Source organism: Carya illinoinensis, chromosome 2 (assembly GCF_018687715.1).
Source record: "Carya illinoinensis cultivar Pawnee chromosome 2, C.illinoinensisPawnee_v1, whole genome shotgun sequence".
In the NCBI taxonomy this organism is placed as follows: domain Eukaryota; kingdom Viridiplantae; phylum Streptophyta; class Magnoliopsida; order Fagales; family Juglandaceae; genus Carya; species Carya illinoinensis.
In genome coordinates, this window is record NC_056753.1 from 24,022,762 (window position 1) to 24,050,357 (window position 27,596).

Consider the following 27,596-nt stretch of genomic DNA (forward strand, 5'->3'; position numbering starts at 1 on the left):
ATTACAAAACGACGAACCCGAAGATTACGAAAAACAATGAGGGCAAATTAGTCTTTACGGAAGTTTAAAATAGCCGTTTAATCCACTTCGAAAATAAATAAACGTACCAATCGTAGAAAAACGAAGCCGTATTCTCTCCTGTGGAGCACTGGAGCCTCAGCCTTTTCTCAGAGATGGATATAGAGAGAGAGAGACATTGAACCTTTCCTGTCCGATCAATTTAGGTTTTTTGCTTCGGATCCGATCGCAACCCAGAATTTCAAAAGAAAGGCAGACCTTGATAGCGTCCATTTTCTTATCGCAGCCCGGTACGCGTGTTCATGTGTTCAAAATGCTTGTAACTTTTTAACTATTTCGTTGTGAATTTGAAACTTGGAGTACTGGAGTTTCTTTCTTTCTTCTTTTTTATTGTCTTTTTGAAACCGGATTTCATCTAATTACAGATTCCGTGTGTTTGAGTCCCGTTCTCGCGTCATCATTTTCATGTTCTACGTTAAATTCGAATTTTCCCCTCCTTGTGAGTACCGTTCGTTCATATCACTGGCTTCAAGAGTTCCGTCTCGTTTGTCCTTTTGATTTTTATTTGGATTAGAAATTTAATGGTTATATTTTGAATTTGTGAATTTTGTTTCAGTTTTTCCCTTAGTTTTGAACTTGATGGATAATTTCGCGTGTGTAGCGTTGTCCAATAGATCTTAAAGTTGGCTCCTCAAAGACGATCGCAGCGCCACATGGGTGGCCAGATGCAGCAGAGCAATGCTGCTGCGGCAACCGCCCTATTCGATCATGCCGGTGGCGGGTCTGTTCACAATGCAGGCCCCGCGAGCGACGCTGGCGATGCGGTCATGGCGCGGTGGCTTCAGTCCGCTGGTTTGCAGCATCTGGCCTCTCCATTGGCTTCCGCCAGTATCGATCACCGCCTCCTCCCTAATCTTCTCGTGCAGGTAATCGTAGCACTGCTGAAGCTCATGCCCTGAGTAACATTAAGGGTATGCTTATTGATATATGGGCTGGTTGTGAACATGGTATCTTTATTTTTTGATGTTTGGAATGAATGCCTGTAGTTTTGTTTTGTTATGAAGTTTTCCCAGAATATTTCTGTACGTTTATGTGGTCGTTTTGATCACTCTTTTCGGTGATCCCATTAGAGTTGACATTATTTTTCGGGGAAAGGTAATTAGAGAAGTTAATTGCTTCCTGGGTTGTCATTTTGATTATTCATTTCTTCGATAGGCTTTAGATTTTTTGCGAATTTAATGTTTTTTTATTTGAATGAATGGTGTTATTGCTAATGAGTTATGGCTTATAGGAAATAACTGACACTTATGAGAAATTCTACTATGCCCTTAATTTATTCCACTCACTTTGCCCCATTGACGTGACACCCCAATATCATGTGGCTTATTAAAAAAAATTAAAAACACAAACGTAAAAGGGTATAGGGAATCTAGGGTTTTAGTCTTCCCCTTTTTGTGTTTTCGGGAGCCATTTTGTTTTGAATATATATTTTTAAATAAGCCACGTGTGGTGCCACGTAAAGGGGCAAAGTGAGTCGTATAAATTAGGGGGCATAGTAGCATTACTCGACACTTATACCTCCCATAAAAACTGGTTGAAGGATAAGGATGTTGGCCTAAGAGCTGTTGGAGTATATAACTTACCAATAAACTTATTTCAAGTGACTTATCAATAAACTATATTCATAGTTTTTTAATGGTAAAAAATAATCATGTTTGATTTTGATTCTTCTTCTTTCTCTCTTTTTTTTTTTTTTTTTTTTTCTTTTCTCTTTTCTCCCGGTCATATGAGAAATAAATGCATATTTCCTGTCAAAGTTTGTGGATTTTGCTGTTAAGACACTGGTCATCCTTTCAGGGATTTTCAGTTCTAATCTTGGTCGGTTTGATCATTCTGTGTCTATTGACCTGTGAAGCTTGTCTTTTAATAGTACTTTTCATGTGATATTGATGGTTGAAATGCTGTTAAAATTTGGCTCTTCTATGTACTTTGGTGTGAGTAAAGTTTGAGACTTGATGATGAGGTATGTGATATTGTCATAGGGATATGGAGCTCAGTCTGCTGAAGAGAAACAGCGGCTTTTTAAGTTGATGAGAAACCTTAAATTTAATGGGGAGTCTGCTTCTGAGCCATACATGCATACTGCCCAAACTTCAGGTGCGGTAGCCACATCTGATGGGTTTTATTCTCCGGAGTTTAAGGGCGATTTTGGTGCTGGGCTTTTGGATCTTCATGCTATGGATGATACAGAGCTTCTGTCTGAGGTATGTTTCTTTGAAAGGTTTTCTGTTCAACTGTGCAGGAAACTTCATAAATTGTTTCCAATAAAATAAAAACTTCATAAATGTTTATGTGAAGTTATTCCGATAAAATCAGATTATAATGTACCTTATAGTGTAGTCTTAAGAAGTAAGATTGAAATCCATGGAATGGATATATTCCTTATTGCTCAAAGTTTTATTTCATTTTTTAGTAAAACTTCAATTCCTTAAAAACACAAAAAAAACTTCAATTCCTTCAATTCCTTACCTATCAAAAAAAAAAAAAAAACACAAAGAGGTTTCCTTTCAATTTATTTTTTATTTTTTATTTTTATTCAGTAATATGTGCTTGTCTTTCTGTCCCATTGTATGGGAATGAAAAAAAGGAGTGACTAATGGCAATATCATCTAGTTGATATATCAGGCTTTAAGCATTTTAGCTTCTTTTTTTCTTCTTCTTTTTTGATAGGTAGAAAAACTGTTAAACACATGTGGCATCATTTACTGAACCTTCAGTCACCAACAACTACAGAGGTTCACAATCATTTTAGCTTAATTCAAAGTACCTTTTACAAGTAGACATGCATATAGGATGAGTTACTCGACCTTTTTTGGGCTGGAACTAGTTTCTTAACTTAAATAAAAAGCATAAGAAATATAGGGAGTAAATTGTGCTGGAATAACAAGGGCATTAGAACGATTCATTGGATTACCTGCATTTGGGCTTATTTTTTGTGGGGATTCTTTGCTTCTTTTATTTATTTTTAATATGAAAGGTTTATCTTATGGAATCCAAAAAGTACGTGGTTATTGTTACTGTGGGGACTAGGGATTGGTTTGATAACCTTTGTGAGAAATCAAAGGCTTTATTTAATTTTTTTTATAAGTAATAAAAAATAGTGTATCGGTTTTGCTTTCTTACTGGTAAGAGAAAAGGCACTATGGTCGATTTTTTTTCCTTTCTTCTTCGGCTGTTTATTGTTTGGGTTGGGATTTAGATTGCTCTTTTACACACCGGTTGTGTGAGAAAGTTGATTGAAGTTTTTAAAATGCTAACATGTTCTTCGTGTTGATTACAAGTGTCATGGAAAAAAAGGAGAATAATGCTCTGTTGCCTATTAGTTATTTACCCCTTCAGTCCATCGTATTACCATCCAGACACGGTTGAAGTCTATTGCAATTTGTAATGGTTTCTCTTCTTTTCTTTTCTTTTCTTTTTTCTGAATAATTTGAATTTTTTTTTATTGTGTAAAATATTACCTGTGTTGTATTATCTGTTTTTGTAATAAGGTTAGGATGATTTTATCTGTGCTGAAAGTGTGTTCTATATATATATATATATATATTTTCCCTATGGATCATCATTTTGTTTCCACTCTCAGCATGTTATTTCAGAACCCTTCGAGGCTTCTTCCTTTATGCCTGGCGGTGCCAAAGTATTTGATGATGAGTTCAATGTGGCGGGCATTGGACAGCAGGGAGGGCGACCAGATGTAGATGCATCATTTCCATTACCTGCAAATGAAAAAGAGAGCACAAAGGAAAATAATGTGGCTAAAATTAAAGTTGTGGTAGGGTGCTCTATTTGTTTCTTTGTCTGGGACTCTGGGGCATGCACTATGTACTAAAAGATAGTTTTGATTGTTATTTGTACTTATCTATTTACACAATATGTTGATTGATTATTACAAGTCCATAAATGCCCATTCCATATCCATGATGTGACAGGGCTGATTTTGAGATACCTATGCTCCTTCTTTGATTGCCTATTAATGTTATTAGCTGTTTCTGCACAAAACACTCCACCAAATCTTCTGCCTATTTTATAAAAGAAAATCTGTCTTCATGTTTGCTTACAAATATGTTACCAAAATGTTTTGATAAGTTTTCTTTTTTCTTCTTTTTGTCAAAAGTATATGTTATTCAGAACTTGGAACCATGAACCTTGTGTATCACTTATCGATAATTACATATGCATTTGGGCATATGCAGGTCCCAAATTTTCTTTCGTGACTTGATTGCACATGGGTACAGATAATGTTGTTTGTCACTTTTCTTGCTTGTGCAATAGCTGGGATTTCATTCATCAAATTTTCTTTTCCTGAAAATCCTGAAACCATTGTATTCTAATTGATATGTTAGGTACGTAAAAGGCCTTTGAACAAAAAGGAGAATTCTCGGAAGGAGGAGGATATAGTAAGTGTATATGACAATGCTTTGACTGTCCATGAACCCAAACTGAAGGTGATTATTGCTTGTTATTAAAAAGCACCATAGCTTGTGTTTTTTTGCTAAATTTTATTTTAAATTAAATTGTGCTGCCGATATTGAGCTCCCCCAACCCCCCCCCCCCCCCCCCCCCCCCCAAAAAAAAAAAAAAAACACACAAAAACCTTTTTTATTCCTTCGTACTCACACACTCTTAGAGAGACATGGTGAAAGATTGTTTATATTTTTTTATTTTAATCTTGGTGTTAAAGGTGGACTTGACTGCATATGTGGAGAAGCATGAGTTTTGTTTTGATGCTGTTCTTGATGAGGATGTCACCAATGATGAGGTAATCGTTCTAGTACTATAGATTGAAGTTTGCCATCTGCTACTTGTCCGACATATTTTGTAGACATGAATATTTTGAAATGTGTTGATATAATCATTTCTTGATGTTTATGTTTTTTGTTAATTCTTGGTTTGATGTTTGAGACGTTTGTTTTATCTGCACTTGCTTTTTCTTTATGATTATTGATATTTAGATCCATGCATGACTTCTTTACATGGTACCTGATGCAGGTATACAGGGTCACTGTTGAACCTATCATCCCTACCATTTTTGAGCGAACAAAGGCTACTTGTTTTGCTTATGGCCAGACTGGTATGTTGAGTTTCTGATCTCTTACCATATAGCAAACTAATTATGTTTTAATCATTTAATAAGATTAAAGCAGCTTGTCCTGTTGAATAATATGAATTGTTCAGAACATCAGGAATTTGGATGCATCTCATACTGTATAGGTTCTTTAAATTTGTATGTTTGTGGATGTATCACAAATGGTATAAAGGAATTTGGACACATAATGGACTTATGTTGTTTCTTGAATTTTTTTGGACGAGGGGGGTTGTCAAGTTTCAAAGAAAATTATCATGTGATCTTCATAAATTATTTATGCTGATATTTTTGCTAGAATGAGATGAAAGAAGATATTTGTGCTGAAGACATGGAGGAATGATAAAATTTTCTATGAATTTTAAACAAATATTTGTTGAAACAGTTCCCCAATGTTAAATCCTTGTTGAGACAACCAGATCCCAATTAAAAAAAGGAGAGTAACAAGTTTCAGCCAGATCGTGTTTATTATTGGTGTCATGTTTATTATTGGTGTACAATACTAAGGTTAAAATATGTTATTTGAATTCTCTGTTTTTTATTGTATTATATTATAAAATACTGAATCCATCCCCACATTACATGAAAATTAATAAATGACACATTTTAATAAAATACTCCTAAAATGCCCTTAGATGGGTCAGAACAATTGGATTTAAATTTGAAAAAAGTTTTTTAAATTTAAAAGTAATCTTGAAAGTCAAGCAAAGCATATAAGGGGTTGAGGTTGGGGTTGGGGTTTGGCTTTGGTATTAGTTCTACTGGAAACAAGGGGAGAAATTTTTTTGCAAGTGCACCTTGGGTAACAAGGGGAGAAAGTTTCATTTATCATCTAACTGCCTAAAGAAGTAAAGCAAATAATCTGTAATGGGATGGAGGGAACAGTATTTTGTGTCTTGAAAAAATGGTTGTTTACGATTTGGAAGAGAAGTTGTGTAAGGTGTTTAAGTGGTAATGCATAAAATCTGGTCCCATGTTTGGAATCCCCCTAATCTTCTAGAATAGAGAATTTATCTTGGATGGAGTTTTATCCGTCAGGCTGCAGCCAATTTGTCAAAGGGCAGGTTTGTTATGAGCAGTAGACTCAGATATCCTAGGTTCAATTCCACACAAGGAGTTTCTCTGAATTTTTCGGTCAGCAAACCAACCAGACCGGGTTTGGTTTGAGAAACATGCAATACACTGACCGAACTGGACCAATTTCATCCCTAGTTTGAAGGGCTCTGCCTTGCTGGAGTTCCACATCATAAAAGTAAAAAGTTAAAAAAACATATATTGGCTGAAGCTTCTTATTTAATTATTGGCAGACTTATGTTTCAATGTAATTTTTTATCTATCTATAGATCTCTCTTTTGAAATAATTTCTAATCTCAAGTTTCTCAAATTTTTGCTGAGTTTTTTCTCTATTTTGTTGTTCATTGCCACTGCTCCTGGTTTTTACATTTTTTAGAGGTAAGTTCTTATTATATTTTCTACTCTGATCAGAAGAGTAGAGTAGAAGAGTTGAGTAGATTTTTACATTTTCTACTCTTATTTGGATTTTCTACTCTGATTAACTTAAATACAAAGCTGTGTTGATTTCAGGTAGTGGTAAGACATTCACAATGCAACCGTTACCTCTCAGAGCTGCAGAAGACATTGCTAGATTGTTACATAAACCACTCTACCGTAATCAGAGATTTAAATTGTGGCTTAGCTATTTTGAGATATATGGCGGGAAACTCTTTGATCTTCTCAGTGACAGAAAGTTAGTGTTTTCATTGTTTTTGGCATTTCATTTGCTATTATTATTATTATTATTATTTGCTATTATTATTATTATTATTATTTGGCTTTAAAACCTGGATGCATTTCATTTGATATGGCGGTTATGGAAGGCATGAAGAGCCATATGTATATATCATTTTTCATTGAGAAAAGTAAAAGCTGTTTCTTGTTAAAGCTGAGAGTGTATGACTTAGTTAATGGCATTGTTTTCATGTGTTTGTATGTGGATGATTCATTTTTCTGGGTCCAGCTCTTTGCAGTTTGTGGGCAATCATGCCGTAATGCTGTGAAGCATCTGTTGCTCCGGTAACCCACAAATAACACGTGTCCTTGTGCTTCAAGTACCCAATTTTTTGCGTAATTTTGTATGCTAAGCATTTGTGGACAGGGTCACCACTTGCAACTATGCCACCCGAAGTTCCTGGATCAGGATGGTAAATCATTCTTTGAAATACCATTCTGAGTAACTAGTACATACATGCAGGGTGTGACTGTGTCTGATATCAAGAATGCATGATTTTTGGTTAGATAAGATACCATTTACCATATATTTTTTAACAAGTAGATTTGCATCTTATAATATGAATTTGTAGCCATTTGCATTCATGTGGGATGCATGGGTGTTCACATGTACGCCTGTATGGAATTGCTGATGACCATTTTTTTCCAACAGGAAACTTTTTATGAGAGAAGATGGAAAGCAACAAGTTTGTATTGTTGGACTGCAAGAATTCGAAGTTTCAGATGTACAAATTGTTAAAGAATACATTGAGAGAGGTAATGCTGCAAGAAGTACAGGATCCACTGGTGCCAATGAGGAATCTTCCAGGTCGCATGCTATCTTGCAACTTGTCATTAAGAAGCACAATGAGGTGAAAGATTCCAGGCGTAATAATGAAGGAAATGAGTCTAAACCTGGGAAGGTTGTTGGGAAGATTTCTTTTATTGATCTTGCTGGTAGTGAAAGAGGTGCTGACACCACTGACAATGACAGGCAAACAAGGTCAGATTTGTGCATCTTTTTCTTATTTTCTTGTGTAGTCAAGCATGAAGAATTGGAGTGTCTAATATTAAAATCCAAGTTTTTAGATTCCGCTTTGGTGTAACTTAAGATTTGAAGTAGGATGTCATAACCCTATCAACCTTGAAGTGTCAATGGGTCAAATGGAGTGGGCTTGTGGAATAATATTAGGAGGGGTTGGGGGGAGTTTGTTCGATTGACTAGATTTCTGGGAGGAATGGAACAGGATAAGATTTTTGCATGATGTGTGATGTGGGGATCAGACACATAAGGCAGCCTTCCCTGACTTGTTCAACTTTGCTTGTTTTAGGGAAGCATCTGTAGCAGACACTATCCACTTTTATGGTGATTTACCTCCAGGAGTTTTCTACACCTTTTTTTTTCTCTTGATTTTCTGGTTAGGTGTTTCCCACGTATACCCTGCTGTGTAGTAAAGGCAACACCCTTTATCAGAGGTGATTGCTGTTTTGCAGTTTTCCTGTCTCTTTCACGATTGGGTTTGGGTGTTGAGAAGTGTTGAGATATGTTGTGAATAGTAGTGAAAAAGTAGGTGAAAATTAATAATAAAATATTGAATAGTTGTAAAAAGTAATGAATAGTAGTGAAGTATGTTGAGAAACTTATCAAAAAAAAGTATGTTGAGAAGTGTTAAGAGGTATCCTCAACACCCAAACACAGCAGCCTGGCCACTCATACTTTAGCTCATGTTGGGTCTGGAAGGCCACTCATGCATCTGGAAACATTAATTGAATGTACTAAGTTGTTCACATAGAGTTGCTGTAAATAGATATTTACCTAGCTAGATATTACATTTTTGTAAACCACTTTTTGGAGCTTTGTATGTCGATGTTAGACTGCTGTTTTACTTGCTGTGGAAATTGACCTTATATATGCCTTTCCTGGATCATTTGGTTCACTGCAGGATTGAGGGAGCTGAAATCAATAAGAGTCTTTTGGCTCTCAAGGAGTGCATTCGTGCACTTGACAATGATCAGCTCCATATTCCTTTCCGTGGGAGCAAACTCACAGAAGTGCTTCGTGACTCCTTTGTTGGCAATTCAAGGACTGTTATGATTTCTTGCATTTCTCCAAATGCAGGTTCCTGTGAGCATACGCTCAATACTTTGCGATACGCAGACAGGTATTCTTTTTAACTATCACTGGCTTCAACAAAATTGAAGTATCCCAGTGTCAGTGGTTATTATCTTTTGTAAGTTTATCTGAAGAATGGCTATTAAATGAACAGGGTTAAAAGTCTCTCCAGAAGCGGAAATGTGAGAAAGGATCAGGCAATCAATTCATTACCACCAATTAATAAAGATATTTCATCAGTATCATCTCTGCCAGTTTCTGTTGACTCAGATGATGTTCATGACCAGTGGCAAGAGGTGAAAGTACCAGATGTAGGAAGAAGGGTTGTGGAAAAGGAAAATCCCTTGTACAATCCTACTGTTGAGTATAGCAATAAACAGTCCTCCAGTGTTTCATCTAGTTACCCATTAAATGGACGAGATGAGAAAGGGGTGGCTTCCGACTCAATGGACAGGGAGAGGTATGAAATGAAAAATTCTTATGGTGATTCTACTATTCAAAAGTCAAACTCCTCTTTTTCCCAAAACTCAGTAGATACAGAAGAGAAAGTGCTGAAGGTTTCACCACCTCGTAGAAAAGTGTCTAGGGAAGAAAAATCAGAGAAGCTGGGGAACTGGCTGAGAAAAGATGTTAATGGATCAGATCTCTCTACCACAAGAACCAAGCAGCAGAATACAGTCACTTACAGCTCAAATAATGTTGGACCCCGGCAATATGAACCAGAACCCCTGCCTGATGGAAATATTAATGCAATACTTGAGGTTGGACATCTGTGGAGGCTGTCCTTTCCTGGAAATATATTTTTTTGTAAGAGGTTTTTTTTTTGCCTCTTGTTTATCTTATATGCTATTTTGACTGCTGTAGGAAGAAGAGGCCTTAATTGCTGCTCATAGAAAAGAAATTGAAGACACGATGGAGATTGTTCGTGAAGTAAGTGAAAAATTGATCAGTTAATAGGTTTCTAACTTTGGAGTTGTTTTGACTTCATATGTTGGTTATTGCTCAATAGATTATGTTCCTTTGATTTCTTAATCCAAAACATATGACATCATGACAATGAGTTATAATCTTCTATAATCCTCAGAAAAACAGAGATTTATCTTATTTGAAACATGTGAGTTAATCACAGTTCATTATCACCCATTAATCTTTAGTAAAAAGCTTGAAATTCTAAGAAACTTCAGGTACATATTTTTTCATAGCTTCTCAAATTTAATTTCGATTTTGTCTAATGTCTGAACTGTTCACTGGATTCTAGGAAATGAAACTGCTGGCAGAAGTGGATCAACCAGGCAGCCTCATCGACAACTATGTTACTCAGTTGAACTTTGCGCTTTCTCGCAAGGCAGCAGGTCTGGTTAGTCTGCAAGCTCGCCTTGCAAGGTTCCAGCACCGATTGAAAGAACAGGAGATACTTAGTCGGAAAAGGGTGCCACGCTAAGGCAACTCTTTGTTTCTTTGCTTTAATGAGTGCACCATATACTGCCATGTAATTTTTTTTATGTATAATTTTGCAGTGCTAATTTTTTATCGTTGAATGACTTTCTTACTATGTATATGGATCTTTTCTGGCAGTGAAACTATACTTTTTCCTTCCTCTCAGAGTCGCGATCCACGACCAGAGGATTGAGGTACTTTGGGAGAGTATCTAAGGCAATGCACAGAAAAACTGTACTAGAGGGCTATGGTCGATGTCACATCCAAACTTTTGGTTTGAACAAGAATAAGGTTTTATGTCTGTAATCGAAGTTTTACTGTTGTCAATTGTATTTTGTAGGCGAGTTTGATTTGATCTTCCCCAGATTTTAAGGGTTTGTGGACATTGGCTGTTTACAGGTGTCTGGACTTGATTCACAAATTATAGTTAGGAAATGGAAAAAAAAAAAAGGTGATATCGATGCTTTATTATTTCCTCAATTTTCTGAATCATTTTCTCCACCTCAACTTTGTTTACTAGCATTCTAGTTGAAGATTGGTCCAGATACACATTCCTAATATTGCTGATATTTGTATTTGCTAGTAGGCTACGTGCTAGTTCGTTATGAGAAACTCTGTTGAAGAAAGCTTACAGTAAACCAAGGGCGAGGTTGGGCTTCAAAATTGTCAAATCATCATTATTCTTGGAGTGTATAACCAAATGTACATCTTTTATGAACATTGGAATATTTTTTATGAATTTCGCTTGTGCTGCTTATGGATTTTATGAACAGATTTGTAGTATTACTCATTGAATATGTACTTCCGCAAATGATATTTGCCCATTGTCTTAAAGAACCATGACTGATGAAATTGCTCAGACAACAGGAACAGTACCACAAATCCACACTTGTGTTAGCCTGCAGAATTCACCAAGTGTTAAATCGACTCACTATATATTGAAATTGAATAAAAGAGAAGTGTCTTTGCAAATGATGTAAGCTCGAAATTGGGAATTTTGGTTCATCCCTTCCAAAAATACAATAGAGAAATAAAATTGTAGCCTTACCTCTGTAGCAAAACCTCGTTAGGTGGTAATTTGCTACATTATTAACTACAGAAGTTTTTAGTGTCTGGCGTTGTTTGAGCAAAGGGTGTGATCAACAAATCTGGCACAAGAATTCTCATTTGAAACACCACCTGTGAAAATATAATAACTTGTCTACAACCATCAAACAAGGATTTCACGTTTCCTCGAGCACCGGAAACTTATGATCACATTTGTAAAATCAATTCAATTCCAATACTTGCATCAGGCGAAAAAATGGCTTCAATCACTAAGCAGAAATAATTTACGAGGCAAGAAGGTTGGGTTAAAAAAGATCCTGAATGTTGCATGTGAACGCTATCACCACAGAACCTAGCCTTTGCAAAATTAACGCTTCGAATGGTCAGCTCACTCTTGTATAGTATATACAAGTTAACACTCCAGACTTGTATGCTACCAAGGATGCCGCTCCTAAATCAGTCTCACCGGGATACTCTTGATCCTTCATTTGAACGAACCAGAACCCAGATCCTGATATAAGTGAAGGCATCTCTTCCAAAGGGCAAAGGCTACGAATTTCATACTCATCATTCAATAGGTACCATGCATAATCCAATGCAACAGGCTGACATTTTCAATTAGTCAGCTCTCAATCTAAGAATCTCCTTTGCAGTCCTCTGCCGAAAATACGGCATGTGTCCCTGTGGGGAAAAGAAACACAGATTCAGGTGCACTCATCCCCCAATGTAGATTCATTGAAGCAAGTTAACTAGAAGCAATATAAGTACGAAAGAATTATTACTTATTTAAATAATAATAATAATAATAATAATAAATAAAAATTCAATGTGTTAATGGTTGCAGGGGATAGATTTACATGCCTCAATGAATTTGGCTTTCGTTGAGAGTAAAAACTACGCTCTCCCCCGTGAAATTTCCTCACCCCTCCCCCCCCCCCCCCCCCCCCCCCCCCCAAAAAAAAAAAAAAAACCGCCACCTCTCCCCCACCTCTTTGAGAGCCCCCTCTACCCCTAGTGAGAGCCGTCTTCTTCTAGATCTTCCCTCTTTTCTAGTCTCTCCTCTCCCCTCTTCTTCCCCTTCCCCCTTTCCCCTTCTTTTTAGCCCATCCAGCCCCACCACTGTCTCCCCATGTGGTACTGTCTCCCTTGCTCCTCCCCTCCCCTTCCTCTCCCACCCCCTTTCTCCCCTTCTTTTTATTTCTGTTTTCTCTTTGTTTTGGCGGTTAGATCTAAAGTAGATCTTAGTGCCCCTCCGGTGAGCATGGATCCCATGTGCCACCCCATGCGAGACCTCCCAAGCAACAAATCCATGACATTATGGTACATACAATGTCCTCACATGTCTACTGTTAAGCTCTTCTTTTGCTGGAGATTGGGGAGGAGTTACCATGCAATGACCTCTCCGCAGACAACCCTAGTGTGACTCTACAAGCAGTCGAGCCATTGGACTGCCGCAGAAACTACAGTTCCTAAGGCCCTGTATTGGTCTATGGGCCAAGAGCCATCAGACCATACATTGGTCAATTTAGGCAGATGAACATCATATCTTTTACCAGCAGCCCTCCTATCTTTGGTTTTCAATTGATGCAATTAGGAATAAATTATATGGTAATAAATGGAGGGAGCACAACTGCTTATACAGCTGAACTCATCATGCAAGAGAAACATTTCTAGTATGCGTCTTACCTGGTTGAAACAGAGGCCAATATCTCTGCCATAAAAGTCAGCATATTTTATCATAAACATCCCACAGTCAAACCTGTTAACACATAATATTCATTCAGATAAGTATTCCAATAACCAGCACTCTCACTGCATATTATAATAAGCTCGTAATTCTTTTAAGGCAGCAGCTTTCAGAAAATGCCTGAATAGCATAAAATATATGATTACAAACCCATTCTCCTGTTCAGGAAGGTCTTCAACGAATTCTTGTCTCCAGGAACTTACATCGACATCTTTTCCACTCTTATCTTTCACTTCATCCACAAAATATCTAGCCTGGAAGAATTGTTAATTAAAATTAGCTTCAAACCTCAATCAGTAGAACAACCTTGTTTTTCTTTAGATAACTCTAAAAAGTAAAACCATTGAGGTGAAAAGCAAACAATAGAGAAGAAAATAGCAGACGTGCACACTCTTAATTTGCAATGCCACTTCTAAGAACTTACAAACTGATTATGTAATATGCCATATTAATGACAAAATCGAACTTCCAACAGTTGCTAGAGACCCATTGTGCTCATGATGACAACAATTGTCATGTTGGTGTTGTAATGCCCAAGTATAACTAAATTTATTAAATGAAATGCTCTCTGAACTAAGTTAGCATACCTTGAGGCATCATAATAAATAGAACCTTTAAATTATTCCATGTATCACAGGATTGGTCCTAACGTGGCAAGTGAGTGCAACATCATCATTTTCTGTTGCATAATTAATTGAAATTGGATGGAGAGACCTTCTTGAAATTTGGTATATATCACAAGGATTGTTTTCCAAAAAATGTACCCTAGAGAACTATTTTTTTTTTTTATAAGTACCCTAGGGAACTATTTAATATTGGGTAAAACCTTAGGAACCAATAAATGAATTTACCCCTTTCAATTTTATTTGATAATATACACAAATGGAAAGTAGAGGACGTGACTTTATAGTGAGATGGTGGTGAGACTTCATAGGAGTAAAGCTTCATGCTTTGAAAATTATATATAAATAGATATATGATGCATATAATGATCATGGTGGCAGCAACTGTGACAGCAGGCAAAGCTGGGCAGCGGTAATATGTAAGTGTTATGCGATTGCATTGTTGGTGCAAGCACATTATTGGTGGGATTGGTGACATTTACTGGTTGCTCCTGATTTCACTGTATTTTCACGTTTATAAACTACATAGAATTTTACAGCCCTATTACCCTATAAACTACTCACTTGTTGACTGAATTGTAGCTTAGTTAAAAGAAAATTTCCACAGCTTATTCACCATGGATGTATGGTTCTTTGAATTATTTTCCTGACTATGAAACATAAAGCTGAACCCATGACCAAAAGGCATACCAGTACTTTCAGCACTTTGTTATCCATCCCTCGAAGTGAATCGAGATATTGGAACTTCTCATCTTTCCTATTAATAACTGCCAAGCACCAATGTATCTCTCTGTGGATAGGGACAAATATCTGTACGCAATGCCAAAATCCAATTTAAAGTTCAAAGCGGCCAATAAAACAAAATATACATAGAGAAAACAAATAAAGGCAAATAAATAATTTACTTTGTCACAATGAATGAGGCCATATCCCAATTTCCTTTGGCTTGTCCATCTTTTGACAGATTTATAATCGTAGCCATTCTTCCCACTTGTTAACTAGGCATTAACAGTTGTGTTAGGAACAACAAAAGGCACCAATATTAGCACCGCATGAAATGAAATAAGATAATGAAAACAAATAGCAGTAGTTATTTTAAGTCAAATAAAAAACGGCAGCAGTAAAAGCATAAAGAGGAAACATATAAAAAAGGTGGACCAATTCCTAAGAATAATAGCAGCAAAAATGAAAAAAGAAAGTTTAATTTCAGAAGTAACTAAGAAGACATGCAACGCAATCAAAGTTAGAAAATGTGTGATACCCTATAGTGGGTAATTATAGGTGGTGAAAACAATCCCACATTACTTGGGAGAAAGAAGTTCTTGCTCTTTATAACAATTCCAATTGGCTCCAATTGTACCATTGACTAGGCCTTTGAAGTATGTACATTGGGATGTTACAAATGGTATCAAAACCACTTTCAACTAGAAGTGTGGGACTTGAGTTGTTCCACCTATGATGGAATGGGACGACGAGGACATCGAGAATTGAAGGGGGAAAGAGCTTTTGAAGAAGATGAGGTATATGAAGTGGTTAGGAAAATGGAAAAAGATAAAGCGCCAGGACTGGATGGCTTTTCGATGGGGTTCTTTCAACCGTGTTGGGAGGTTGTGAAAGGGGACATCATGAACGTGTTTCAAGAAATTTTGGAAAATTTCAGAAAAGCCTTAATACTACTTTTATTGCTCTTATTCCGAAAAAAACTGGGGCCTCGGAAGTGAAGGACTTTAGGCCCATTAGCCTTATCAACGGGATCTACAAAATTCTGGCCAAGGTGTTGGCTAACAGACTAGAGAAGGCTTTAGGAAAAATTATTTCTAAGCCTCAAAATGCTTTTGTAAGGGATCGTCCAATTCTGGATTCCGTGTTAATAGCCAATGAGTGCCTGGATAGTAGACTAAAATCTGGTATTGCAGGGATCATTTGCAAACTAGACATGGAAAAAACTTATGACCATGTAAACTGGAACTTTCTCCTATATCTATTGCAGAGATGTGGCTTTGGGGAAAAATGGCATAGGTGGATTAGGTGGTGTATCTCAACGGAAAAATTTTCAATCCTTATTAATGGCAGCCCGGAAGGTCTTTTCAACAGCTCTCGAGGTTTAAGACAGGGAGATTCTTTGTCCCCACTCCTCTTTGTAATCATCATGGAGGCCCTGAGTCGGATGTTAACGGCTCTGGTCACAAACAGCTTAATGACAGGTTTCTCAGTGGGTGACTTGAATAGGGGCCTTATTTCTATCTCTCACTTGCTTTTTGCAGACGACACACTAATTTTCTGTGAAGCAGACAAAGAACAACTTAGGGCATTGAAGACCCTTCACCTATATTTTGAAGCAGCGTCGGGCTGAGGGTGAACTTCGATAAATCAGAGTTAGTGCCAGTCGGAAGAATCAATACTAGTCAGCAGTTGGCTAGCATTTTGGGTTGTAAGGTAGCTTCTCTCCCTATGACCTATTTGGGGCTACCGTTGGGGGCTACTTCCCGATCATTACCAATTTGGGACTCAGTTATTGAGAAAGTGGAAAAAAGACTGGCGGGGTGGAAAAGACTGTACTTGTCAAAAGGAGGTCGCATGACTCTTATCAAAAGTACTCTTTCTAATCTACCTACTTATTTCTTGTCTTTATTTCCAATCCCAACCTCTGTGACTTCACACATGGAAAAATTCTACCAGGATTTCTTATGGAGCAGAATGGGAAATGAATTTAAGTTCCACCTAGTCAAGTGGGACAAGGTGTGCAGACCACTCTCATCAAGCAGATTGGGGATAAAGAACTTGAAGATGTTTAACCAAGCACTTCTTGGTAAATGGCTTTGGAGATATAATATGAAACCAGAAGCATTATGGAAACTAGTTGTTGACTGCAGACATGGGAGCACATGGGGGGGTTGGTGTACTAAAGAGGGGAATGCCCCTTACGGGGTGGGGATTTGGAAACACATCAAACGAGGATGGGGAGTTTTTGCTAACCGTACTAGATTCTTGGTGGGGGAGGGGACCGGTATAAAATTTTGGAAGGACATCTGGTGTGGGAGATGGCATTGAAAGATGCGTTTCCTACCGTGTTCCATGTAGCATGTGATCCAGAAGCTTCGGTGGCCCATTTTTTGGTTCGTTCAGGAGATCAAGCCCAATGGAATGTCACCTTCAATAGAGCAGCTCAAGATTGGGAAATAGACAGTTTTGAAGCTTTTTTCAGCCTATTATACTCCACGAAGCTTAATGGCTTGTGAGAAGATAAATTGTGGGGGACACCTGTGGGTAAGGGGAACTTCTCGGTTCGCTCTTTCTATAAATCCCTTGTAACCACACCAAATAGTCAGTTCCCTTGAAAAAAATTGTGGAGGAATAAGGTACCACCTAAAGCACTCTTTTTCGTCTGGTCAGCGGCTCTGGGCAAGATTCTAACGACAGATAATCTGCAAAAGCGTCGGGTAATTATTGCAGACTGGTGTTGTATGTGTAAGAAAGCTGGAGAGACCATCAATCATCTGCTGTTACATTGTGAGACAGCTAGAGCCTTGTGGTGCGAAGTGTTTAACAGAATCGGATTAAACTGGGTGATGCCTGCTACGGTGATTGAATTATTGGCCAGTTGGGGGATGCTGGGTGGACTACCACAGATCAAAGCCGTGTGGAAAATGGTTCAAATCTGTGTTATGTGGTGCATATGGCGAGAGCGGAATGAGCGGACTTTCGAAGACAAGGAGCGCACACTAGTGGAGTTTCGCTCTCTTTTTTTCACCTCTTGTCCTTTGGGTCATTGCTGTAAATTTTAATGGCCAAAATATGCACGATTTCCTTATGTCTTCTTTAGTAACTTAGACAGGTTTTATCTCTTGTATAACTTCTTGTTTTACTTGGACTATGCCTATTCATATTAATACTATCGTTTACCTATAAAAAAAAAAAAAAAGAATTGAAGGGGTAGATTGTGATACCCTATAGTGAGTTATTATATATCGTGAATGGGGTCCCACATTACTTGCAAGGGAGAATTTTTTGCTCTTTATAATGATTCCAAGGGGCTCCAATTGTACCATAGACTAGTCCTTTTGAAGTATGGGTCTAGATGTAGCTTGGACCTCCCTTGGGGCGTTACAAAATGAAAGAATTGACTACGTTTTTTGATAAGTGGATTGATTGACTATGGTTCTACCAAAATATTTGAAACACACACACAACCCATACAAAGTAGTTAGCCGGAATTTCATCTTTTGATGCTCAAAACCCAGAAACTAAGACCCAAGAAAAAATTGATACGAAGACAATATCTTGAACTCCAACAACTATAGCATAAGTAAACATACAAAAGCAAGCAATGTGAAGAAAACCTTCTATAAATCTTCAGAAAAATGAGTGAATGTTAGGTGCATCAATGAAGTCATTCGTAAAGATAAAACAAAGTTTACCCAAAGTTGAAGTAAATCATAGGAACACTAATAACCGACCTTTTTATAGAAAAATGTGTTGAAGAAATGGCATTTCAGATACTTTTGTGGCTCTCTATTTTCCCTCTCTTTCAGCAACTCTAGGTACACATTTATGACCTGCAAAAGAAGAAAGACCATCTGTATCGATTAACTACATTACCAGCTCAGCACAACCACCTAGTTCTTATCCACTGTCACCAAATAAAAAAACCCTTCATCATTGCATTACCAATAATTACCTCATCATTTAACCATGCACCCGGTCTAAGGCACTGCAGAATTTCTCCCGTAATCTCAATATTCGAGTTTTCATGAGTGACTAACACCTTCCGCCTATACGAGTCCACCCAAGTAGTGTTACAATAAGAATTACACTAATCTCAATTACAAAACATGTGCATCAAACCATACCTGTTGGAGTTAAATGCACGTTCAACTTCAGCCTCTTCTTCCTTTGTAAGAGGCAGGAAAGGTTCACCAGGTATATCCTGCAAAACATGTAAACGTAATTAAAGGATTCATAACAGTATATTATTATTTCATTATAGAAAATGCACTTGATGCAATTCGGAAGCAACAAAACTGCTTCAAAGACTATCCGTAAAGCATCTAAATATGTTGAGGGGGTGTGGCTTTGGAGTGAAGTGTCTGGCTTTGACAGTTTACTGCATCTTCAAAAGTGAGCACTTCAGTCTTGGTGAATGGCACTCACAGGGCTTTCTTTAGTAGCTCGTGTGGGTTGCGACATAGGTATCCTTTGCCTCCTCTGTTGTTTGTTATTGTTTTTGGGGCCCTTAGTAAAATGGTTTCAGCATTAGTGAATGGTCTTTGGATGGATTTCTTAACGGGGAAGTGGAAGGACTTCTTATTTCACACATTTTTATTTATAAATAACCTGCTGATTTTTAGTGAGGCAAATCTTGAGCACTTTCATTCTGTTTCTTTTGATTAAAACTTTATTTTTACTGATGAGGAACCCTAGAGATCGTGCAATCACAACATATCTTTTACCCAATTAGACCCTGGACCAGTGTAACATGCTCACATCACATGGATGAAGTAAATCATCAGACATGGCCCCTAAAAACTGTTTCTAGATAGGACATGTCCTTTATTTTAAACACGTGCTTAAAATAGAGGACAGCCTTTCTATACTTTTATGGGCTAACTTTTTCATGGTTTACTTGTATCTTTTTCTATGGGTAGGTGACTCCATTGTACACACCCGGTGTACTTGGGGGTTCCTTTTGCATTAATGAATTTTTTTGACTCATGAACCCCTAGGAGTCGGCTCAAGTAGAAAGGGAATTGGTCTTGGGGTATATGCTCCCCCTTGAGTGCAAACAATTTTTAAAGGCCACTTCTCATCTGCAAAAAGCATGTTCCTCAGTTTTGAAGCAGTATTAGGTCTGAATGTGAACTTGGCTAAATGAGTTAATCCCAATTGGCAACGTGGATGTAGTTATCTTCTTTGTCGATGACTTACCTAGGCTTCCATCAAGAGATCATTTTAAAGTACACCAATCGGCAGGATGGAAGAGGTTGTATTTGTCTATGGGAGGTGTTATGCCAATGCAAGATTGGATCAATGGTAGATATGAAATATGATAGAGAATGGGCTGGATGGAGTTCCAATGGGGTGAACGAAAGCTATGAGGTTGGACTATGGATGAACATATAACAGGTTGGAGAGTTCTCTCAGAAAAGGAAAAATAATGAGTGAGATAGATCCAAGATAAAGTTTTTGTTTGATTTGTGGAGTGGCCCTAACAAAAGCATTTTGGATCTATTGAACATTGCTAGGGTTAAAGAGTCATCGGTGGCAAATAACACAAATTTCAAATGGCTCTCCTCAATGGAAAATGGAATTGTTTTGAGTGACACAAGGCTGGGGTTGGCAACATTAACCCCATCTTATGCTTGGTTGTACTCTCTTAGATTGAGATAGTGGTGAAACTAAGCTGCGTTGGATCTAAGAGAGGGATGCTTAATGTTAAATCATTCTATAAGGTGTAAGGTCCGCATGACTATATTACTTTCCCATTAAAGACCATTTGGAGAAGTCGTCTCTTTTAAATGCAACTTTCTTTGTTTGGATGGTTATACAAAGGAAGATCCTTACTTTGGATAATTAAGAAACAAAAATTTAAGATGATAGAATGATATTGTACGTGCGTGAGGAATGAGAAATCTGTGGATCATCTTTTAATTATGGCAACTAGCACTTTTTGACAAACTGTTTTTAATCCTATTGGGTTAGACTAGGTGATAGCTGGATGGACGATATAACTCTTAGCTTATTGCGCAGGGTGACTTAATGTGTATTTGAGATTGTGATGAGAAATATAGCTTATAGCTTTAAGACTTATAGTTTATAACTTGAGTAATAAGTTCTATTATTGAAAAGTAATTTACTATTTGGTAACCATATATTTAAAGCACTTTCAAACATGTTGCATTTGTTTATAAACAAATTTAAAAAGTGATTTATGAGGTAAAATTGACGATTATTTGACTTTTTAAAGATTATGATTCTATCCGTAAAAGTTTAAAAGTTGTAATTATATGAAAATTGTATAAGTATTTTCGCACATTGATAGTTTTTTTAAAATTTGAATTACGTTCCACATTATCTAAAGAAAGCATGTTTGAGGAAAAGCATCAAAATAATGCTTTCTTTAAATGTACCTTTAGCTTATTTGATACTAAAAAGTGCTTTAATATGGAACACCCAACAATCTAATTTTTCTATTACATAGTTTCTAAGGCTATTTAAGCACTTTTTAAGACTCCTATCACAACCCCAAACAGGCCCTTATAAGACATCATAGTGAGTTTTCATAGAAAATGGGGTCATTTTGTTTGATGTGCGACTGAGGAGAATGAAATGATCGAAAAACCCACCAATGTTTCTCTAGCTTTAACTTCAGGGATTTTCTTTGTCTCTTTACTTTTTCAAATTAAGTAATAAGTATATATGATGAATGGTTTGTGTACTTGGATAACACATTTTCAATCATTAATCAAACTTACCATATTAAAAATAATCTTATAAGCAATAAGCAGTTTATTAGGAGAGCAAGTACAAGAATTTCACCTCCACCGGTTTCTTTGCTGGACGCAATGATTGAAGCATAGTCCTACGCCCTTCATTTAGCTCAATCTCAAAACTCAAGTTTCTCAACTTTGGATTCCGCCTCTCTGCAACCTCAAGTAACTTCCTGAATGCCGAGACACTCATATCACGCTCAGGATTCAGCTGCAGAGAATCCAACATTTTCTCGGCATCGTCCACTCTCAAATTATTTCCATTTGTCAAGTCTGAAACGGCTGAAGACGATGATGGCAAAAGCCCACGATCCAAAACCTTGGCATGTGCATCCTGCGCATTAGCCACAACCCCATTGTCAACCTCCCTATGTTCCGACACCTCGGACCGGCCACCTCGCCCATCTTCCAGGACTTCAACTACCTCAATACTCGAGTCTTCTGACACTCCCCCATACTTTTGATTATCCGTATCTATTTCAATCACCTCCTTCTCCTTCTCCTTCTCCTTTGTCAAGTACCGAATCGTTCGGAGTGCACTATTCTTCGCCTTATTGTACTTGTAACTCAAAGTACTGCCCATTTCATCAAGGGGCTCCTCCTTTATATAAATCCCACTAGTCCTCGGCCCCGAGTTCCGATTCAAACACGTTGAGGAAAACCCGTAATTGAGTATTCTACAAGGGGCGTGGACTTCTCTACCCAGCCGTGGTGTTGTTTCGGGGTACCGAGAAAGCCTTGCAACAGTGCTATTCGAGGAAACAATGGGTCGGTCCGTGGTCTGATGAATGGATGAGAACCTGGGTTTCTTTGAAACGTGAAAATCTAAGGAATTCTGATATGGATAAGTGTGATTGAAGCTCAGGCACTCGTCACCGCGCTTACGGTTGGTCGTTCGGGCACCCATTGATCGACCCGGGAATTTTATACCCTAGAAATCGCAAACCCATTTAAAGAAAACCATTGTCGGAGAGAGCCACCATTTGGAATTTGACAATTAGGGCCTTTATTTTGGGGCGGGGAACGCTATGAGCTTGCTAAACCCTAGATGAGACGCAATTGGAATCGAAATCAGTCTTTTGGGGTCACAAGGGAGCTGGAGATATTATTTGGAGCCAAATTGTCAAATAATGAGGAAAAAACCGTGAATTGAGAAACTCGAAAACCCTAATAACGCATCGGCGGGGACGGGGATGATTTGAAACAAAAATTCCGGAAAGTGTGCGTAAAAGGCAAGCAAGATCAATTTTCGGGATAAAGAGGGGAATGAAGTTCGGGATTGTTTTAGCAAAAGAAAGTAATCGGAGAGTTGGACGGTGGTATCGCTGTCGTCTAGTTTGTTCGGATCTTTTAAGGACTTTCAGGTTGAAAATGTTCTGTTCAGAGGTGCAAGGGTTTCTGTTTTCGCGGCACAATGGGAAAATAATCAATAAAAATTTAATTTTAAGCTAATTTGTAAAAGCACATCTTTTTTTTACGTTGTTGACGTAATAAAATTTAATTTAAAAGAAACTATTAAATATTAAATATTGACATGCAGTTTTGTTTTGTTTTGTTTTTTTTTTTTTTTTTTGTGTTTCCGACAAATAAAGTGCATTGAAGAGAAGTAGCTACAAACAGTTTTTCTTGTTTGTTTTTTTTTTTTTCTTTTCCAATCAAGCTCATAGTATATATAATAAGAAAAGTTATGGAGTAAAAAGTTTAAGGTAGATCAAATAGAAAAAAACTAATAAATCTATCTAGGGGTATGCTTCCAAAAACAAGATTAGTTGATGCCCATTACACCATTGAGTGCGCACATTGATTTGCAATTCGATGGATTTTGGATATTTTCCAGTGTCCATGAAGAGCTAGTAAGTGTTGGATATCTTTTATGATGGGAGAAATCTATCAATTTACTTCTGATGAGGAATCTTCTATAACTAAAATAACATGTTAAGAGTCTCCTTCAAAAATTATCCGAGTGTATTGAGATGAGGCTGCCAACTTTGCGGATAAGAGAGTTGCCAATGCTTCAGCCATTAGAGGATTTGTCGAGAAGACTTTTTTGGTTTGAATTTGTAGGATGTTGCCATGGTGATCTTTGCAAAGAACAGAAATTGTGGAGAAAGAATCTCTGACTGCATCATCAAATGAGTAGTTGAGGTAGTTGCTAGGTGGAGGTTTCCATTTTTCGGACTTGTTTTTTTTTCTTTCCTTTCCAGTCTTCTTGATAATTGAGATAAATGCGACTCAGTTGAGATTTAGCTTCATCCAGTGAGAAAATGAGTTGATTGTGTACAATGTCATTTCGTTTCTTCCAGATGAAGTCTAGAGATATGACTGTAAATAGTTGAAAAAGGTGTATCTCTGTGTCTTGAAGTCCTAGTTCTTTCTTAGGAGAGGTTATCATTCTTATCCAGTCTGAAACTGAGTGGATCAGCAAATTTCCTAAGTTTAGTGGCCATGAGCTTTGACTCCATAATATTCTCACTATAGGACAATTGACGGAGAGATGAAGTATGGATTCTTCAGCTTGATTGCAGAATGGACATTCTTCTGAAGTTGAGCTTGTTATAACTTCTTTCACTCGAGTTTTTGTTGGAAGGATGTTCCAAAGCAACTTCCACATTAATAATTTGTGTCTTTCGTGAATTTTTAGCTTCCAGATTGACTTGAAGAGGTTCTAATTTTGGACTTCATTCTGTTGATTCATTTCTTGTCCTTCTACTATCACTTGATAAGTCGATTTAGCTATGAATTTTCCACTCTTGGATGGAACCCAAATCATTTTGTCTTGATTTTGAGAGAAGATTGGTAGAGGAATTTTTTGTATTTCGTTGATGCTTTCTTGTTCAAATAAATTCTGCATTTTCTCTAGGTCCCAGTGTCTTGGGCTGCCAATGATGATGTCCAAGACTTTAAGCTCTGAGTGGGCTTGATTTATATCTTGCAGTGGTCTTGGTTTGAAGTTTTTTGCCATTGGTATCCAAGGTGCATCCCAAATATTAGTCGTGAGGCCATTGTTGATATGTAGGCATCTCCCTTTTCTGTGTGTATCTCTCGTTTGTAAGATTCCTTTCCAAAAGTAAGAGTCTGATTTTCTTTGTGTTACTTGCCAAAAATCTAAGTTGCTGAGATATTTTGTAGCTAGTAGATTGTACCAAAGACCAGTCTTGCTTTCACTAATGTCACATCCTGTTTTTGTGAGTAATGCTTGGTTCATGTTTGTCATTTGTCTTATTCCAAGACCCCCATTGATTTTTGGTTGGCATATTGATTTCCATGACTTGAGGGTCAAGTTATGTGTCTTTTCTTTTGTGAAGTCCAACCAAAAAGTTTTGAATTTTGTATCTAATGTCTTGCACACTATTTTGGGGAGCTGAAAAGTAGACATGAAGTAATTGGGGATGGTGCTCGCTACAGTTCTGATCAGCATTGTTCCAGCCACTTGGGAGAGTAGTTTTAATTTCAACCCTTCTAGCTTTTTCTCCACTCCGTTTAGTAATTCTAGGAAGTTTTCTTTTTTGTTTCTGCCAATGGACGTTGGGAGGCCCATATATTTCATTTTTTTTGAAGTAGTCTTTGTATGGAAGCCATTGGTGGATTTCTGACTTTATGACTGGGTTTACATTCCTTGTGATGAAGATGGTGGATTTTTGCATATTGATCTTTTGTCCTGACCACTGTTGGAATTTTGCTAGGCTTTCAGAGGTTACTTGGTCACTGTCTATGGTTGCTTTTGCAAATATGATCGTGTTATCTACGAACAGAAGATGAGAGATTGGCGGGCTGTGTCTACTGATTTTTATCCATTCTATTTTCTTCCTTGCTTCCTCTTTTAAAAGAATTCTATATAACACTTAAGTAACTAGAATGAAGAGGAAATGAGAGATTGGATCTTCTTGCCTTAGTCCTCTTTGTGTTTTGAAGAATCCACGGGGCGATCCATTAATGAGGATGGAAAAGGTTACTGTGGTAATGCATTCTTTGATCAAATTTATCCACCCTGAGCTGTATCCCACTTGCTTCATTACCCAGAATAAAAAATCACATTTTACTAAATCAAAGACTTTCTCCATATCAAGCTTTATTGCCATTTGAGCTTTTTTTCCTTTTTTCCTTTTGAGATGATGGATGAGTTCGTGAGCAATCATAACATTTTCCTTGATATTGCGTCCTGGAACAAAGGTTGTTTGTAGAGGAGAGATAATGGCATCTAATGTGGCTTTAAAGCGATTGACCATTATTTTGGTAATGATTTTGTATATGACACTTGTGAGACTAATTGGGCGGTAATGGCTCAGATTGTTCGGATTTTGAATTTTTGGAATAAGGGCTATATTGGTATGGTTAATTTGCTTTAGCAATCTACCACTCTTGAAAAAATTCTGTATTGCTTCGACCACCTCTTCTTTTATAGTAATCCAATAATGTTTGTAAAAGAGTGTTGTCATATCGTCCGGGCTTGGTGCTTTATGGTTTGGGAATTGTTTGAGAGCACCGAGAATTTCTATCTCACTTGGCACTGCTTGAAGGTTCTCATTTTCTTGATTAGTGATTTGCTTCTCAAATAAATTTTCCAAAGTTTTCGGAAAAGCTTGGATTTATAGAAGTATATATGGACCAAAAATGATTAATGAAAGCATTCTCTATGAGTGTTAGATCTGAAGACAAATTACTTGGATTTAGTTTTATGGTGTCAATTGAGTTTCTTCTTCTTCTGATCGTCGTTGATTAATGGAAGAATTTGCTGTTGAGGTCTGTTGAGGTGAGCCATGCTATCCTTGACTTTTGGCGCCATAGTGATTCTTCATATTCTCTTTACTTGTGGAGGTTGTGTTGAATGTATTTTGCTCTTTCCTAGTTGAATTCGCTCATGGATTTGCTCTGCACCTCCAATAACTCTGCTTCCAGATTTTGTATATTATTTTGAATTCGCCCAAAACAATTTTTGTTTCAGAGTTTGAGGGCTTCTTTTGTTGCTTGGATTTTTCGACATAGTATATATGTTGGGTTTCCTTGAAAAGGTTTACTCCAGGCTTCTCGAATGATATTTTGATTAAGAGGTTCATGGATTCAGAATTTTTCAAATTTGAAAGAGGTGACAAATTTTTGGTTGTTGGTTGTTTGTAGCAGTAGAGGGTGATGATCTGAGGTTGACGACGCTAGATGTTGCAATGATGCATCAGGAAACAGTAATCTCTAGTCTTGATTTGCAATCGCTCTATCTAATCTTTCTCTGATGAGTGCCATTCCACTCCTGTTGTTTGTACATGTGTATTTTGGGTCTGAGTAGCCAATGTTTATGAGACCATATCTATCCATTATAACTTTGAGACCATGGTTCTGATTGTTAGGAAACGGGCGCCTCCCATATTTCTCTTGTTGATTTATCACATCATTAAAATCTCTCATACAAATCTAAGGGCCTTGGAAGGCTTGTTGGATTGAGTCCAGATGACTCCAAAAATTGGCTTTTAAGGTTTTGTTGTGCTAGGACATAAACGTAAGTCATTAGCCAAGGGTGATGAGAGGGATTCGAGTACATCAAAACGGATATTGCATTCATATTATATTGACCGTTTCTATATCTATACCCGGTCTCCACATGAGAAGTAGTCCCCCTTTTTTACAAACAACTAGAAAACTTACAAAAAGATAAAAACCTATACTATTTACAATAGATATGGTGCGTTCTTCCGTCACCATAGTTTCCGACAAAAAGATTACTACTTCAGGGTTATATTTTAAACTATTGACCCTTAAATTTCTGATTGCCTTTGGTCAGGCCAAACCCCTGCAATTCCATACTAGTGTTCTTATTTGGCTTGTGGAGGCATTTTGAAGCCTGCTTCGCTAGCTATTTTGGAGTTTCCTTAGGGGTGAGTAGTCAGCCTGTTGTAGAGATTGACTTTTACTTTCCCTTTTGATTTTTTTTCTTTGCCCATATTTCCTGAGTGCATTTCTAGAAGTGTAAGAGCCACTGATGATTCCTTTGATTGTGGATTTTTCCCCATGCTATCCAAGTTATCTTTTTTCATTTTTTTGTTTTTTGTTTTTAAGAGGAGTTGGGATTTCCTTGTTGGGGCTTCAGAGAATTCTACCTCTTGATGTCTTTTGGATGGGATGAGAGCTTGGGTCTGATTTTGAAGTTGAAGCTTGAATCCCTCTGATGAATGGCTTGTTTGAGTGAGGCTCTGTACACTTGGAATTTTTCTTTTCCATTTGGTGG

The 27,596-nt window shown here is 37.4% G+C and overlaps 2 protein-coding genes across 14 annotated transcripts; one reads left to right on the forward strand and one right to left on the reverse strand.

Annotated features, from left to right (window-relative positions):
- Positions 1–104: 104 nt before the first annotated feature.
- Positions 105–11,312, forward strand: LOC122300423 (kinesin-like protein KIN-13A). 13 transcript variants are annotated; one of them, XM_043111073.1, is made up of 17 exons: positions 105–308; positions 444–517; positions 680–944; positions 2,061–2,282; positions 3,662–3,850; positions 4,422–4,523; positions 4,760–4,837; positions 5,068–5,149; positions 6,746–6,908; positions 7,602–7,931; positions 8,872–9,090; positions 9,196–9,802; positions 9,906–9,971; positions 10,300–10,530; positions 10,617–10,776; positions 10,878–10,929; positions 11,062–11,312. In XM_043111073.1, the coding sequence occupies exons 3-14, from the start codon at positions 732–734 to the stop codon at positions 10,480–10,482; spliced, it is 2,454 nt and encodes an 817-aa protein (XP_042967007.1). In that variant the 5' UTR covers positions 105–308; positions 444–517; positions 680–731; the 3' UTR covers positions 10,483–10,530; positions 10,617–10,776; positions 10,878–10,929; positions 11,062–11,312. The 13 variants fall into 13 exon arrangements, with proteins under 13 accessions (XP_042967007.1, XP_042967005.1, XP_042967003.1 ...); XM_043111071.1 differs by having other exon boundaries at positions 11,065–11,312; XM_043111069.1 differs by having other exon boundaries at positions 10,617–10,769.
- A 326-nt stretch (positions 11,313–11,638) lies between these two features.
- On the reverse strand, positions 11,639–22,805 carry LOC122300425 (ubiquitin-like-specific protease ESD4). The gene is made up of 9 exons (XM_043111078.1): positions 21,432–22,805; positions 18,746–18,822; positions 18,574–18,667; positions 18,353–18,451; positions 14,801–14,893; positions 14,586–14,705; positions 13,423–13,526; positions 13,212–13,284; positions 11,639–12,206 (listed from the first exon to the last, which is right to left on the reverse strand). Exons 1-9 carry the CDS (start codon positions 22,287–22,289, stop codon positions 12,144–12,146), a joined length of 1,581 nt encoding a protein of 526 aa, XP_042967012.1. The 5' UTR covers positions 22,290–22,805; the 3' UTR covers positions 11,639–12,143.
- Between the last annotated feature and the right edge of the window lie 4,791 nt (positions 22,806–27,596).

What these genes read in the sequence shown, in the direction of transcription:
- LOC122300423 (XM_043111068.1), top strand. Translation starts at nt 732, where the DNA reads ATGGGTGGCCAGATGCAGCAGAGCAATGCTGCTGCGGCAACCGCCCTA. An exon ending in TCCCTAATCTTCTCGTGCAG is followed by an intron (nt 945 to 2,060) that starts GTAATCGTAGCA and finishes ATATTGTCATAG; the next exon opens with GGATATGGAGCTCAGTCTGC. An exon ending in ATACAGAGCTTCTGTCTGAG is followed by an intron (nt 2,283 to 3,661) that starts GTATGTTTCTTT and finishes TTCCACTCTCAG; the next exon opens with CATGTTATTTCAGAACCCTT.
- LOC122300425 (XM_043111078.1), bottom strand. Translation starts at nt 22,289, where the DNA reads ATGGGTGCCCGAACGACCAACCGTAAGCGCGGTGACGAGTGCCTGAGC. An exon ending in CGTGCATTTAACTCCAACAG is followed by an intron (nt 18,668 to 18,745) that starts GTATGGTTTGAT and finishes GGACTCGTATAG; the next exon opens with GCGGAAGGTGTTAGTCACTC. An exon ending in ACAAAGTGCTGAAAGTACTG is followed by an intron (nt 13,527 to 14,585) that starts GTATGCCTTTTG and finishes CAATTCTTCCAG; the next exon opens with GCTAGATATTTTGTGGATGA.